Source organism: Chelmon rostratus, chromosome 7, assembly GCF_017976325.1.
Source record: "Chelmon rostratus isolate fCheRos1 chromosome 7, fCheRos1.pri, whole genome shotgun sequence".
Taxonomy (NCBI): domain Eukaryota; kingdom Metazoa; phylum Chordata; class Actinopteri; order Chaetodontiformes; family Chaetodontidae; genus Chelmon; species Chelmon rostratus.
The window spans coordinates 2,909,233-2,926,133 of record NC_055664.1 but is presented as its reverse complement, the minus strand read 5'-3'; the positions used below and the strand labels follow the sequence as shown (position 1 = coordinate 2,926,133).

General features: G+C 42.2%; 1 protein-coding gene across 1 annotated transcript in view; it reads right to left on the bottom strand.

Moving 5' to 3' along the window:
* bcas3 (BCAS3 microtubule associated cell migration factor) overlaps window positions 1–16,901 on the bottom strand; it is a 320,907-nt gene that overhangs the window by 25,919 nt on the left and 278,087 nt on the right. Inside the window, exon 23 of the mRNA XM_041941180.1 lies at window positions 6,689–6,865. Within this exon, the coding sequence (XP_041797114.1) occupies window positions 6,689–6,865 (177 nt within the window). The remainder of the gene's footprint in view (window positions 1–6,688; window positions 6,866–16,901) is intronic.

Below are 16,901 nucleotides of genomic sequence, written 5' to 3'. Positions count from 1 at the left end.
ATCATTATTACTCCAACTTTCTTTGAGCTGGGATCCAACAAACAGAGCTGGTTATGACCCAGCGGGTGTGGGTGGTCCCCAGCACCCTTAACTCATCAATCAACCAAACTCTACCCAACACACCCACTGCTCAGTACAGCAGCATGAAAAACAAACGGAGCACTGTTCGCACCATGAGTACAGGATATTTGGCCTAAACCATTATTAAGTTTCGCTCTAGGAGTTGCGATGATACTGTGAGTCATAGACTTTCATCTTAGACTCATATCAGGACAATCCTGGTGAAGCTCTCAGGCCCAGGATCTAAATTATTAAGACATTTTAAATGGTACCTGAAATCTAATTTATAGTAAAAGCCATATAAGAGCCAAAATAAAGAAATCTAACAAACATCCTATTCTTAATCAAACACAGCTTTTGAAAATGTAGATAGAGAAAAAGGACAACAGCAAATTACATTTTAAGAACCATTACTGGAAGTTCTGTTTGGTCAAAGTTTATGCGATGCACACTGTGCTTTTAACTCTATTCTGTCAGTCAATAGAGTTTAAAGGCAACAGAGAAACCCTCCAGAAGCTGTACTTCAGCTTTGTACTCTGTCTGGATAGAAACAATTCAAAAAATGTATGAAAACATGAGATTTGATTTACTGACCTACAGACAAAAGTTTGATTCATCAACCAGACACGTCCACGGCACAGGAAAAAAACATTTTGGCCTTATCTGTGATGCTGTAATGATTTAAAATTCATCTGTGGTGCTTGTGGAATTAAACATGGCATCATAAAAAGTCAGCAGCAACAGTGATCCAATTTTTTTTTTTTTTTCAAAAGCACGCACAGATGGAGTAACTAAGTTGGTATCACGGACCAATTACTTCATGGAGATAGGACTTGTGGGCTTGACAGGGGGTGATACAAGACACACAGACTCCACTTTGTTCAAGGTCCACACAAAAAGCTTTGTTTCCTTAAATGTTCCACGACCCAGTTCTGGCTCACAGCCCCTGGTTTGGGAACCACAACATTAAAACACCTGTGAGTATCGATTTGCCAAATTATTCAGCATATATTGGCATCACAATTCAGAAATTGGCTGCTTGTTTATAAAAGGTGGCTCTGATATATATATATATATATTCTGCAGATTAGTGTCATTTTATAGAGCTTTTACTTTTGCCAGGCAATACAAACATTTTGAACTAAACTACATTCACATTTCCATGGAAATGTCAATGCTGGATTTTCATATCAGCTAATGACAGTTTCTAGCCAAAAGTCACTGACACTGAGCTGCGAAGACTTATATCAGTCAACATTGTTCTAACCTGAACTGCAGTTAATGAAAGCATAACCATCTCAATGTCATCATAACGATCAGCTTGTGCTTTGGTAAGTACATTCACTGTAATTTCTGTAAGATGTCCAGAAAATATTCATACCAACAACCATCAGTGCATATTGATGAAATATTGGCGCGTAAAGTAGATGGCTCTGTAAATCAAAGGTTAAAAAGTGAGAAAGCTAAGAATACAAATCAAAGACAAACCTCCATGTAGCTGTTCTCTATGGCTGATTAACACGACACCAACGCGATTCAGCTTGTTATGGCTGGTTTATATTTGCTGCTGTAAACACATGCAGTATCTCTTTCCTCTGATGCACAGCACTTAGCACTGACATGCAATAAGCACTCAACACCAATGACGGAGAGAACATAAAAATACCCAACCACTTACAAAAAATCTGTATATTGTGAAATGACATGATGCGAGTAAACATAAAAAGCATCATTGTTCCTCAGCTGGAGCTGCCCTCAGCTGAGATACACCAGGTCATGTTGAGCAGTAGTCCACTCTCCATATGGCTTCAATGGAATTTATGTTGGGCAGGCACCAATAAGCCAAATCTAGTTAGCAACATTATATCATTGGAGCCAAATCTAATTTCAGCCCCAGTGTGTTTTAGTCGTCAGTGACTCTCTCTCTCTCCTCCTCCTCCTCTTCCTCATCGTCTGTTCTCTCCCTCCCTCTGTCCATCCGTCCATCTCTCTATGTGAGTGTCACCTGCCCTCCGAGCTGGCGACGCTGGGTCTCGGCCTTAGCGTGAGAGCCCCATTACCCTGACTGGAGGCTTTGTTTTCCCTGTGAATCCGCGAGAGAGTGTGTCTGTGTGTGTGTGTGTGTGTGTGTGTGTGTGTGTGTGTGTGTGCAGGAGGAGAATGTCAGAGTGGCGGTGATTTGTTACATCAGAAAGCATTCCAGCCCTGAGAGTGTGAGAGTAGATATATAGAGAGGGCAAAATGTCTTGTTTATTGTTGTGTTTCCATTTAAATCTTTTTTTTGTAAATTATCATACAGAAAACTGTTTTTGGAAATGAAAAAATGGTGATAAATAGAAGATTGTATATCGAAGTTTGAAAAGTTTGCAGAGAATTCACTCAACAGTCGGAAATATACAGTATGACAGAGAAATAGATGAGGGGAATGTGTGTATAGGTGAGGTAAGAGAGAGAGAGAAAGAGTGTGTGTGTGTGTGTGTGTGTGTGTTTGCAATCAGGTTCAAGGTCTATGTTAGCAGCTCCACTGTGCTGTGTGTGTCTAAGCACTGGGGCCACAGCTCCCAGCAAATGTAGACACTGAGCAAGATACCATCTGCCTCTGCCCATCTAAGTCTCACGCCAAGACACACACACACACACATGCATTCATGCATACGCACATACACACGAGAGAGTCTTTAAACACACCATACACAGCTCAATTCAGAACGGAAACACTTTGTGCACATATATTAACATGGAAATCCAAGCAACTGTAAATAATTAATTGAATGCCACAACTCTGGCAAAAAAACAAAACAAAACTGAGCTCTCACTTTAACCCAGTGGGGAGTGTATCATGTGTGGATCATATGTGGACGGGATGACATGTCGGCTGTTGCCTTGCTCCAATAGAAAGCCACAGGAAATCAGATCTTCGGAGTCAGGGCCAAGAGTACGTTTTTAACATTATTCGTTAAGTCCTGTGTAGGAATGCCACATTGAACAAAAAATGAATGAAATGCCGGGTGCTCCACATCACTGTGTGCTTCTTTATAACTCTATAGTTTGAGGTCTGGGGTGTGAATGTGGATTGTGCATAAAAAATTAGGATTTGATACAGATTTTATTAATAGTAATATTTAAGAATATGGCATCTTATTCTGGTGCGTGCAGATTTAATCTTGAATTTGATTGCTGACTGTCTTTTATGTATGCTGTAAATACAGACACTTTATGCCTTTGTGACTGAGCATGACTGTAAAGTCAAAAATGTACTTTCCTCGTAACCCTCTCCTCCAGTCTTGTCATGAGGTGGAGTCACAAAACCTGCAAACTTTACAATTTGCTCCCTGTATGGCAAATTTACATTTTTGCCTTTGATTTGTCCTCAGTTTGATGTATACAGCTTTTTTTAACGAAATATTATTTAAGAATTTTACACTTATTTACACATTTCTGTCTTACTACAGTGAAGTCACCACCCCTAAAATATACACCCTGCAAAATAGACTATGGTTACTATTCATGTCATTGGATATATTTAGCGCCCTTTTATTCAGTGTTTATCTTCCATGTTTCAGTCTGGTTTTCTTTCACTTGGTCCCAGTGATTTAATTTATTGTAAATCGTTGTCTACCCACTGGCTGTTTTCCCTCCTGCAGAATCCAGCAGTACACCTGTTTGTGAAAAAACCCACCCATGAGCCTGTGCATTTTAAACATTTTACACCCAATTACCATTTTAATCAAAAATTGTCATCTGATTCTGGAGATCATTTGATTTTAATTCCTTTTGATCTCAGCTCACTATTTGACACAGCTGATCATTTTAATCCATTGAATGGCCTTGAAAAGTGGGTGGCAACAGGGATACTGCTCTAGACTAGTTCAAATCTTACTTATCAAACAGAACTTTTTCAGTCGCGGTCAGTGGTGCCTCCTTCTGTGGCCCCTCTCACATGTGGTGTTCCCCAAGACTCCATCCTTGGCCCATTGTTATTCTGCCTTCACATTAACTGTTATGAATTTCTTCAATTTAAAGATTTTGGTTTCCAACTATTTCTAATGTTTATCAAGGTTGTTTTTTTGTTTTGTTCTTTTTCATCACAGTCTGTATAAGATTAAGACCACAATGAGACAGTAAAACATGTAATTATGTTCATGTATATTTATGTGGAATCTGATGAAAATATTTTCCTGGAAATACTAAATGTCAAGAGTCCGTCTGGCCATGAGGATTTCTGCCTCCACCCCAATACAATGCAGGTAAATGGAATTTTATTTGGGGTGCTGACAACACTGAAAAATGAGATTTAAAAATTGTACAATGAGGAGTTGACAGAGAAATGGGAGATCTTTAAATCTGGAAAAATAAAATCAAAATGACAAAATCTGCATGGCTGGATAGCAGTAAAGGTATTGTATGTTTTTGGAATTAGGGTGAACCAACCCTAGTCTTCCTGTAGAACCAGTATTAATACTGACTGGTTCTTTAATAAACAGGCAATGAAACAAACTCTATCCATCCATCATAGCGTAATGACAACACTGACTCAACCAGGTTCTTTTTTCATAAAACCCCAACTCCCGACCATCCACGGCACTCTCCTCCTAACAGCAGACCCAGGAACATTTCCTATATGTTACAGTGCAGAAGTGCTGTGCTATTAGATTAGCCGACAGAAACTGAAGCCTCTCTGTCTGTAAGATTGGATGGAGGAACCAACAAGTCCATCACATTCCCTGTGGATGATGTCTTCAGCATAGCTCAAGGCACAGGAAAGACGGAGAGTGTGTGTGTGTGTGTGTATCACGGGTGTATTTTGATGTAATGTGATCAGTAATGAATTTTGTGTTGCATTAAAGGGGTGGAGGGGGGTGGTGGGAGTCAAGATGTGATGGGATGGGGGGACAAGAACAAGAGGCGACTGACTACGAGTGTCCGGGAGTCTCCAACATCTAATCTAATGAAGAAACACACAGCGAGGGGGGTGGAGGGGGCAGCAAAAAGAGTGATGAGGAGAGAGAGAGGAAGAGAGAGAGAAGCCACAAATGAGGTTAAGTCCTAACAGAGAGAAAGAGAGAGGGGGACTGGACTAAATATGGCTGGGGATGGTTGGGGGGCTGATAGTCAATGCTAAATCCATTAGGGCCTTGTGACCCCCCACTTCCCTACCCCAACACCCTCCCCACCACACCCCACCCCTGTGGCTGCCTCTATGGAGCTATACTCGCCCCCCCAACACACACACACACTCACATTTAAATCAAAGGAACTCCTGTTCACTTAAGAAGGGGGAAAGAGAAAGAAAGAGCCCTGCCGCTTCCTAAACGAGTTAACCATTTGGACTGTCAGGGCCAACGGCATGTCTGCTGCACACACACACACACACACACACACACACACACACACACACACACACACACACAGGCAGGAAGCCTCAAAGAAAAGCAAGGTATATGTGCAGATATGCCAAACCTTGCATACACACACACACACACGCACAGTCTCACACACACACACACACACACACATGCGCACGCACACTCAGACACACACAAACACACACACTACTACTACCCTTGTGAGGACACTCACTGACATAATGCATTCCCTTGCCCCAACACTAAACTAAACCTCATTCTAACCTAACCCTTAAAACCAAGTTTTTACCCTCAAACAGCCCTTTGAAGTTGTCCAGTCAAAAGGTCCTCACTTTCCAAAAATGTCCTCACTCTGTGGTTAAAAACCTGTTCTGGTCTTCACAATGTAGCTGGTACAAGTACACACACACACACACACACACACACACACACACACACACACACACACACACACACACACACACACACCAGACCAACCAGAACATCTTCCTAGTGGTGGGCTAATCCATCACTGGACCTTGACCTGGCAGCACGGTATGCTGGATAATGCCACAGAGGGGAAGTCAAGCTTCCTAACAAGACGCTTAGCTGCACTGGACATATAATGGGATTTCTATCAAATTAGAGCAAAAAACAGTGACCCAGATCACCAGTGATGAGCGTTGTTTATGTGTGAAAGCATCGGGACACACACTCTTACAGATGTATGCAAAATCACCAAACTAAGGTGCATAACACTTAGGAGAATATCTTGCTTTGAAGTCGCACAAAGTTATATTAAGCCACATCTTCAAGACATTTCCTTAAATATCCAAGGTTGTTCATACTTCATTTGTAAGGATCAAAAAATTCTTCCAAGTCTGAGATGGGAATGTTTTCTTTATGGATGTACGAACCGGATCACGAACAGTGTGTGAAGACAGGTAAATTAGTGTGGATCCTTTCTCTGTAATATCTCCTTCAACACTTCAGACTTAAAAGTAGATTGCAATGACTTGAGCTGGAACACGTTGCCGTGACAACATCTCTGTATTCCATCTTGATTGTGAGAATCCACTCGGTAACTGAGCTAACATTCGGTCTTTAGAAATCTTTATGAAATGCTTCCTCCAGTGGCTTTTAGTGCAACCCTTAGGTGAAAAATAAACTGAAACTAGAAGAGTAGAAGGTTTAGGCAAGCGGACACGTGTTCGGGTGTTTGTATGCATGTCTGTGTTTATTTGTGCAGCGGCGTATTTGTGTGTTGTTCATTCTCCACTGACCTGTAGCAGATCCTACTATATCCCTGGAGGGGGACTCAGACATGGCGTCGGCCAGCCTCTCCCGGAGGCCTTCATCGGTGGCGTCAGCTGAGCCAACGTTGTGCCTCGGTACGCCGAAGCTTTCCGGCCAGCTACCACAAACTTCCAGCAGGGTCACACCACGCCCATCGAACGGACCTGCATGCAAAAAACAAACACAGGGTTCTTTTGATTTCCCAATGGATTGAGGGAGGCAGCAATATTTGCTGTCGCATCAACTTTTCAATAACAAGCTGATTCACAGGATCGGGCTGACCCAGGCATTCAGACTCAAATATATGACATCTGGTCTGATTCTACGATTGCCAACTCAGGTGATTTCCGTGATGATATGAAGTGAGAAATGCAATCACAGCAACTTTAGGTTAAAAGAAACAGCGATTTTGTACATATTGTAGAGAAATCCTCCACATGTCAGAAGGTAAGTTGAGAAACTGCATGAGGAAAACATGAGAGCAAAAAGACTCAAGCACTCCAGAGACGGCAACTAAATTTGCAAAACATCCTAAAATTTAAGCCTGAAGTATTTCCTTGTGTACGTGTCATATCTGTGATCACGGCCGTCGCAGAGCAGCTGACCCATGATAGAATACTGGTCTGGTGATCCTGTATTTCACAGCAGTGTGGTATACATTTTTTACAAGTGGATTTCACCGGCTCCTCTTTTCCAGTATTGAATATATCAGCCCACACATTTCTACCACATCACGGTGGAAACAAATTTACTACACACCAGTTCCACTTGAGTCCAGCTGATCAACTGGTTTAAAGTCACAAACACACACACACACAACAAACAAGTTGTATGCACAGCACGATCTTCATGCCTGTCAAACCAAATCCACACAGACCGACACTGTACCTTAGTCTTTTCTCCTGTCTGTCTGCTGTAATTTCTGCAATCAGAGAGATCTTGCGCTTTGGAGCCAGAGAGTCTGCAACCTGTTTCTCTGTGCATGTGTGTGTGTGTGTGTGACAAGCCAGCCAGGCAAGGAGGCCTGCAGACACTAAAACAACTGGTTTATTCTATTAGTGTGTTCATTTGACTTGGTCACTGTGCCTGCCAGCACTCAGAGGTGATACAGGCTGAAAGGGATGATTTCGCGGTGATGTTAGTAAAATGCCTCCGTGACTCAGCCGGCTAAAAAACTACTATACGAACACAAGCTCACAGCCTCGACTTCTGCTTATCGCCGTCATCAGTTCAATTGTGCATATCAACATCTCTCTCCTCGAAAACACCTAGGATATATGTGACAGACCGTGGCACAGAGGAAATGACTGAGTCAAACAAGCAAACAACCTTCAAAATATCATTTTGACTATAACTGTTCAATGGTGGGAAAATCAGATCTTAGAAGAATGGTCAAACATTGAGGGAAATACACAGTCAGGTGTAGCTGGGACATATTTAGCCTCGCTCAGCACAAAGACTAGAAACGGGGGGGAACCCTAGCCTAGCTCCTTGAATCATGGAGACCATGACTTTCGACAACTCTAATAAGCTGTCTTACTGACACAACTACAAACAGAAATGCAGAAAGGAGCCATTGCTGTTAAAGCAACAGGCAGCCTGCAGGATCTCAAAGGTCCTGTGCTCTCGGTGGTGTTGCCGGGTGTGGGTAGTTGGTTGGAAATCTATGGACCTAAGCTCATTGAGCACACTTTTTGAAGTACATTTACTGTACAAAGTGTTTGTCACAAAGTTTGATTAATCAGAGTTAAACAAAACTTAAAAGGACATGTTTTTGCTTCTTGTAAACACTTTTTGGCCGTTTAGTTGTCTACCTCAGACAAGGGGAAACACACGCAGGAATGTTGCTCTAGTGGTCTTATAACATTGAGAGGGCAGACAGGAGGACATCGGAGGAACAAGTGAAGCCAGACAAAAGAGATGCTCTTTACCTTGAAAGACCAGCATCCATGTTTGTGTGTGTCGTGGAAGTACAGAAAACATGGATGGACATAGATTGGTACATCCAGTGACTGATAAATATGAAGCTATACAGGATGGATATGTATTCAAGTATATAAGTATTCAGTTTCTTGCTCCAGTAGAACATCAAAGATAAATTGAATCATTTATTCATTTAACAATGTTGCATTTCCTACATTAAATTTAAGGTGGTATAGAAAATGACTGAAATTCATATCATATTGTTGCAATGGATGCCATGAGGGCCTGAGCAGAATGTGCTTCAATCCTATCATCCTGCAACTCCTCCGACACACTAAAACTTGTGTGGATCGCTTTGAAAAGGTTGATTTGATGAATTTTGAAAATATGTAGGCATGTAAAACCTCTGCCAAATGGTCAGCTGGAGGTTTTAGCGGGTTGTATTTTATAAGCAATGAGCCACACTTCACTCAGTAACACTAAGCTGTCTTGTCCAGATGGGCCTTTACAGCTACACAATTCAATTCAGCCCTCACAAAGGCACACATGCACACGAACATCCCAGTTATCCAGCATTAAATCAACCACCGTGCAGGACATAATAACATCATATAACCTCTAAGGCAAAACGCAGGGTTGTTGTTTGACACACACACACACACACACACACACATCGAATAGTCTCTGTCCTGCTGGCACTAACGGGGAATCCTTTGAAAAATAAATCCAGCACACAGTTTCTTTCTGAAGTGCAGCAAAGTTATCAGGAAGCTAAGCCACTGTTTGAGAGAGCCAGCGTGTGTGTTTGTATGCTTTTGGAGGTCGGTCAGTGTTATCACAGCAGGGAGCATGGAGGCCCGTGCAGCCTCTCGCCCCAGCATTAGCACCTGTCACTGGACTGCAGAGGAACTGAGATTGGCCAGGCCTCAGGATGCACACACACAGTAGTCTGCTCCCTGATAGCCAGTGAGCCAGGCAGATCAAAGGTTTTGACAGCGGTGGCTTTTCTGGATGATAAGAGCTTGGCAGAAGGTTAGGAAGAGCTTTAGGTTTATCAGCCTGGGCTTTGACCAATATGGGTATTTGAAGGCCGATATTGATAGTTTTAGGCTGAAACTACAAGTGTTTTACAGAGGTGCTGATTCAACAGCATAGTCATTTTAGGGAACGTAGTTTGGAGTGCTGTTGAATTGTATTGTGTTTGTGTAATGCAAACTACAGCCTCCAAAATGATCAATAAGCTGAATCAACACCTCTCTAAAAATAAAAACTTGATGCTTCCTTGCTAAACTATTATCACATATTATACATCAGTGTTACTATTACAAATACAAACTGTATCGTTATAGTATTCAGTTTAATCTCATCAAAATGTAGGAAATGTCACAATTAATGGCTGACGTAAACCTTATCTAACCACTGTTTTGGTGTGTGGCATGTATCTCTCCTTGGCATCCAAATGTGTTTACTGACTTTTTTTTCTTTTTAATTTCTCTCTGTAAATCTTTGGAAATGTGAGGATGCGATGTTGGCAGGAGGAGGAGGAGGAGGATTCAGAACGCACGCCCTGGATTGTTTTTTTCCCTCCATCATATTAAAACCCGACGGGATTAAAAGCCACTCTCCACCCAGCTGTTAGTCCCCCACATACTGGCCCTACTTATCCCTCCAGCCAGTGCTACTTTCCTTAAAGATTTAATCACACTGCGGTGGGATGTGTGTGTGTGTGTTTGTGTGTGTATACCTTTACAACAGGGGCTTAGGATGGCACAGTTGGACATGAACATACATCACACATGCACACCACAATCGCCTCTCAGACACACATTAGTATCAGTGCTTTACTATCGCACTGTTGCCATTCAATCTGCCTCTGCTTTGTTAGTAGAAAACAGTTCTGCTAAAAACTCGACAGAAAACTACACATTAAAAACCTAAAGCAAACTTAACGCAAATTTAATATTCTGCTCATCACACCATCATTATCATGAAGTGTCAGTTTACTGAGAGGTTGAACAGCGTCTTTTGTGTTGTCTGTTTCGATTTCATGTGCATATTTTGGAATGGTACCTTTGACATGTTAGAAATGTTATCACTGCAAGACCTGCTTCTGAAGGTCACCGCCCAGGTGAACACTCTCTGCTGAAGACTGTATTAAGATGAAGACTGTCTCACCCCCTAACTGTATTACTTCAGCAAGACATTTTTAAGGAATCTATGATATACGTTCATATCAAACAGACACATCTTTGCCATATCTGTTGATATTTTCACACTGCTCCTGGTCGTCTAACACCACGACTGACTCTGCTACAATTATTATGTTTTCTCTTTTTTTTGACACTTTTCTAACCTAGAAACCTCCTTTTATAAACTACGTATCTAGTTATCATTCTGGATTTTCTATGTCTGTTCACACTGATTTAGGCCAAAAAATAAGAAAGTGAAAACATTACACAATAATACACAAATTAAGTGTAATTATTTTTTTCTCACAGTGTATGCTGACAAAAAGTCTGGCCCTTGGACAAATCTCGTTGAGGACCCCTGTTTTATGCAAGCAAGCCTACTTCCCATCCAGTATGAGCTGCTGGCTGTGGGGTATAACAGTGAGAAGACTGTTAAATGCCTCCAAGAAATACAGTAAATAACATCTTTAACTGTACAACCAGCTTAGAAATAAACCAGGCCTGTACACAGCAAAAGGATGTCCACATTAATTTCACACTGCAGACATGTCCTCACCTGGAAGATCTAAAGCTCAGACTGTTTCCTACAAGGACAGATGTCTAACAGCATATTCTCACACACACACCACACACACTCACACACACACACACACACAGGTGAGGGTATACTTTTCCAAGGCCTCATGCCACTGTTTCTAGGTTACCTGTGCAGTTACGACGCTAATGCCTGGCTAATGCTAATTCAATTAGGCTTTAGTGCGAGGTGGCTGATCGAACTAATTCCTTTATTATGGGTGCTGTATAATATGTAATGGTACGTGTACGTGTGTGTGTGTGAGAGAGAGAGAGAGAGAGACAGAGAGAGAATGAGTGTACCCAAACTGGGAAGTCAGGCACTGGGAAAACAAGAACAGTCTGTTGCTAACAAACAGATCGTAAATCAGGTGGTAGTTCAGGTGGGAACTACACTGAGTTTATTATCATGAGTTTCTTAGGCGCCCCTCTAAAATCTGTGATCCAACACAACAGCCTCTCAACAAACTCAGAGAAGCTCATTATGTTCAGTTTGAGTCAGAGAGATGTCAATACAACTCTACAGTCATTTCAGAGACTAGTCAATGGTCACGTTGCATTGGGCGGCATTTTATTGAGAGGTTATGCTGGAACCTTCTGTTATATGCTCCCTGACAACAGTCAAAGCTAAACGTGATGACCATAATGACAAGGTGGTGACAAACGCTATGAAGGAAATCATGAATCATTCATTCTTTTTCAGCTTCTGAACGTGGGCATGATAGAAAAAGTTTGAGAACCACTGGGGTAGTTTTGACTAGTGGCGGTGCTATGGAGTGATGCTTGGAGTGCGTGTTTTTTTGTAAGGATACATGTGCAATGCATTCACAGCAGCAAGCGGGTGGCGTAGTTTGCATCCTCCTGTTAGCGTCACGCTGTTCAGCTGACATAAACACAGTGAAGAAGAAGGCTGGTAGCAAGCAAACATGGATGTAGCCAATGCACAATTCAATTAATATTTCAAAAATATTGATTTTTGAGGAAGGAAATGCATTCAACATGCTTATCAGATGTCAGTAATACACACAGTGAGAAACACAGAATGTAAAGTTTTTTTTTGTACCACATCTATTTGCTTCTGTCAATGAGTTGGAAATGAACACACTTTCGTTGATGCAGGGCTGGATCTGAACACATCCAATCTACAAAAATATGAAGGAAACCTCCATCATATCAGAGCTGGATGGCTTTGAAGGTCTCATCTTATACTGTACGTATACTCCGGCACAGTGCTAATGGAGAGTACATTCATCCATTCAGACTCAAGGACAATGAGACAATTCACATGTTATATAGATAAGTTCACAAGAACACTTTTAATAGACGTGCTCTCGCACACACGCTCCTATGACTGTGCTGTGAACCCATAGTGCCATCCCTTCAGGCTGTGTGTGTCTATATGTGTTTGTCAGAGAGACAGTGAGGGAGAGAGAGTGTCTCTGATTTCCTCAGGGAAACACTGAGAGTGCTAGCTAGCTGGCGGAGTAGGCTCGTGGTGCAGTGTTAGTGTTAATGGAGATGTAAGCTCACAGGATTAGCACCCATAGGTAGATATGTGTGTGTGTGTGTGTGTGTTCTTGACAGGCAGGGCCTTTCTTTCATTACATTAAGGCCAATGCTTCTAAATCATTTACTCCCTGTGCAGTCTCAGTGGTGTCGGCTAAGTGTTAGTAATCCCCATCAATACCGGGGTCTGCCTCAAGGCACTTTATTCACTACCACGCACACACTCACACATGTGCATGTGCACACACACACCAAAACATATGGCATTCAGATATGAAGACGCATTAACCTGCATGCAGTTAATTGCAGACCAGTCTGTAGACAACCCGACACATGCGCCCGCTCACACACACACACACACACACACACACACACACACACACACAAACACACACACACTTACCGCCCACTAAGCTAATTCAAAGCATGTCAAATGAGACAGTAGCAGTGCTTTGCTCACTAGTAAGCTTAATGCTTTAACGGCAAGCCCTGGCTTGTATGTGTCTGTCTCAGCACCATGATGACCAATGATGGAACAATGTTGACGTTGTCACTCCTCAGGAACTGAGAAGAGATGAGACCTAATGCTACCTACAATTTGTATTGTCTCATTTGGCAGAATTAAAGTTGTCACTATATTGACATGTATGATTCCAGTGAATAATGTCCAGTGTGAAACATGCTGTCTTCACTTGGATTCTAGACTATTCTTACAGAAGACTGATAGAGAGCTTCATCAAATGGTGCAATGTGAAGCTCAACATCAGCAGCACCAATGAGCTTGTGGAGACTATAATGCTTCAAATGTGGATGCTGCTGCAGAGAAGTTACAAATTGCAAAAGGGGATGCTGTAAAAGTGGAGCTGTATTTACTCTCGACTGGCATTTCTGGTCACCGTGAGTGTGTCCCCTCAAACAAACTTAGGCTAACTGCCTTTTACTTCAGCTGTTTGTCCATTTCTGTTGGAAAGTTGACAGGCGCTGATGTGACATCACCTGTGATGTGACTGTTGCGTTTAGGGACCGTTTGGAAGAACATGTTGGAGGTTCCCCATCTCTGCCCTAGAGGGACAAAATAACTCTGCTGATGTCATCAGGGTTATGTCAGCTTGGTCTTGAAGGCTCCAGATATATAACAGAAGCCCGTGGTACAAAGTGAGGGTGTAGGGTTTGAAAGATGTGGGCATTTATCAGGCTGGGAGTGTCTTGTGAAAGGCTTAATTAACTTGTATTATGGGAAATGTAGCATCCGGTGTTCTTTTATTTTTTATGATCATTATTATAGGAAGATTGCATAGGGTCCAACATTGCACTTTATAGCCAAACATACGTATACAGCCCTTTCATGGTTTGGGCTGAGTCTCTGGGTGAAGGGAAATCTTAATACTATAGCATATTGTGATGATTTTAGATAATAGTCTGTTTCCAGCAGATTTATAAAGAATTGGTTTTCCCAGGTCGGTTTGGAATAACATGATTGGCTCCAGAGAGCACTGACCTCAAACCCATCCAACATGGATAAACTAGAATGCTGACGGCGAGCCAAACCCAACTGCCCAACATCAGTGTTGGGTCTCACTAATGCTACTGTGGCTGGTGGAAAGCAGTATATTAATGCCCATGGTTTGGAATGAAATATTCAAGAATCACACATGGGTGTATTCAGATTCTTCACTGGAAAATATAAACCTAGTCAAATAATAAGAATCAGAAGTGGGTATGCATGTATTTACAATGTATTAAGATGACATTGGCGAGGCTGTTGCACATATACATACATGCTCTACATGCATGTCCTTCATTACAGTGATACTTTTGCCATATGCTTGCGTGCCACAGAGCGGCTGATGGCACAGCACATGCATGCTCATGTTTGCACACAGATCAGGTAAACACACGTGGACTGTGTGTGTGTGCATGTGTTTTCTTGGGGGCTGATTATGCTGGTTTGTTAGGTCAAGTGGTGTGCAAACACACAGCCATGTGGGCACCTGAGAGGAGACAAACCCTGAGATGGCTTGCAGGGACATACAGAACAACAGATCAAACCATATCCATCCACAGATCTAAGTGCGGGCCTGCAGTCCAAACAGAGTCAGAGATACAAACATTTCCCCTGACACTAAACTAAGATGTGTCTGAGTACAAAAGGACAGTCCTCTCCCTCATCAATGTCTCACTCTTAAACACAATCACAATCAGCACACTTTAGCTTGCGATAACCTTCAAAGATATGCACTACAGCTGCATATCATGAGGCAGAGGGCAACACACGTTGGCCACATTACGCAGCATCGTGCCTTTTTAAGTGTCACTTGACACCCGTAGCATAGAATGGACATGCTATACAGACAGAAGAAACCGTCAAGGTACATTAGGGAGAGGGAGTTCCCTGCTGAGAAACAGGATGGTGGCATAGCTGGACACATCAGCGCATGTGGTTTTAAATGGAAATCAACAGGTGTTTGGATGTGTATTATATGACGTTGTGCTTAAGAGTAGAGGTGAAAAACTATATTTAGCTTTACAAAGTATTTTTCTAGTAGTCTCAAACCTCCTGTGGAATCTGTGTGCAAGACACCAAAATATGAGTTTGTGAGAGAATGAGCAAGCTGTTGTCTTTATGGAAGTCTAACCCATAAAGGGACTGTACAACACCCATGTCATCACAGTGCTCGTGGATGTTCTTAATGATCAAGGCCTGTATAACACTGGCAAGCAGAAGAAGTGTGGTCAAAGAGATCAAGCATCAAATATCAGCATCAGCTCTTCTACGCCAACATTATTATGATGTATGAGTTATATTCAGGAGCCTGCATGAAGACGGTCTACTCCCGGATACAGGAAACCTGGTTGGCCACAAAAGACCCTGCACAGGACAATAACGACTGAGAAACAAATCTTCAATCGATCGATCAAGTGGGGCCCACACAAGACAGAGCAATTGTCAACCAAGTTTTCTATGGCCATCATCCGAAAGAGGGAAATAAAAAGATTGAGACACAATGAGTACATTTGAAGCAGAGGACACGAGATGCTTTTATATCTCAGATCAAGTTTGGTGTATATAAGAAAGGCCGTCACTCATTCAGGCTGACTGCAGATTTACACAGTAGCAGAGGGGGAAGGTAATTCAATCTGCTGATAGAATACAGCTGACAGTAATTAGGGAACTTGCTGTATCGACATGCTTGTTTTGAAAATGGCACGTAGAGAATAAACCACGCGTTGGTTCTTCTTAACCATTTGAAAGCAAATCAGCAGGAAGCCAGTCATGCTGGCATGTTTTGTCGCTTGCTCTAGCTGTCTTTTGATGGTTCTGCTGCACTAATGAATGTTGTAGGAAAGAGGGTGTGGAGGTGAAAAGCGAAGGGAAATTAAAGCTGCCCTGGAAAAGACTTCTCCCGGGTCTTGTTGGTTTCCAGAGGGCATTAATAATGAGCTGAAGGGGACACTGATTACAAGGAGGCCATATATTTAACACTAAGCAGACCCCTGAAAGGGTGTGTTTGCTGACAAATGAGCAGGTGTGCTGTGACAGCCATGTATGAACTATATTTGTACAACTGTGGCGTATGTATGATCCTTATGAGTGTGGTGTGTTTTTGTGCACATGAATAGTTGAATTCATTTCGCGTCAAAATATGAGCATTTGGTTGGTACAACAACACGACCTCTGTCAAATCCAAAATGTAACTTCAGCCACATACTGCCTCATTCAGCCCCTTTTGCTCCAAAGCCCAGTTTGACAATCACATGTTCGTACGTAAAGAGTTCCTAGGTCTGGGGTGCAGTGAAATAAAAGGGGGCTGTGGGCTGACACCTGATTTAAATACAAACTGGTGGCTTTTGTTCTTTGAAGTAGCGGAATGGACCAGGATATGCTCGTCATTCGCTTGACATAATCGGGTTCTAATCAAGAGTAATTGCCTGGTCACACCACATGTAGCAAAATTCACTTGTGTGTTGTGAAGATGACTCTCCACACCTCTATGTTTAACTCAAACAT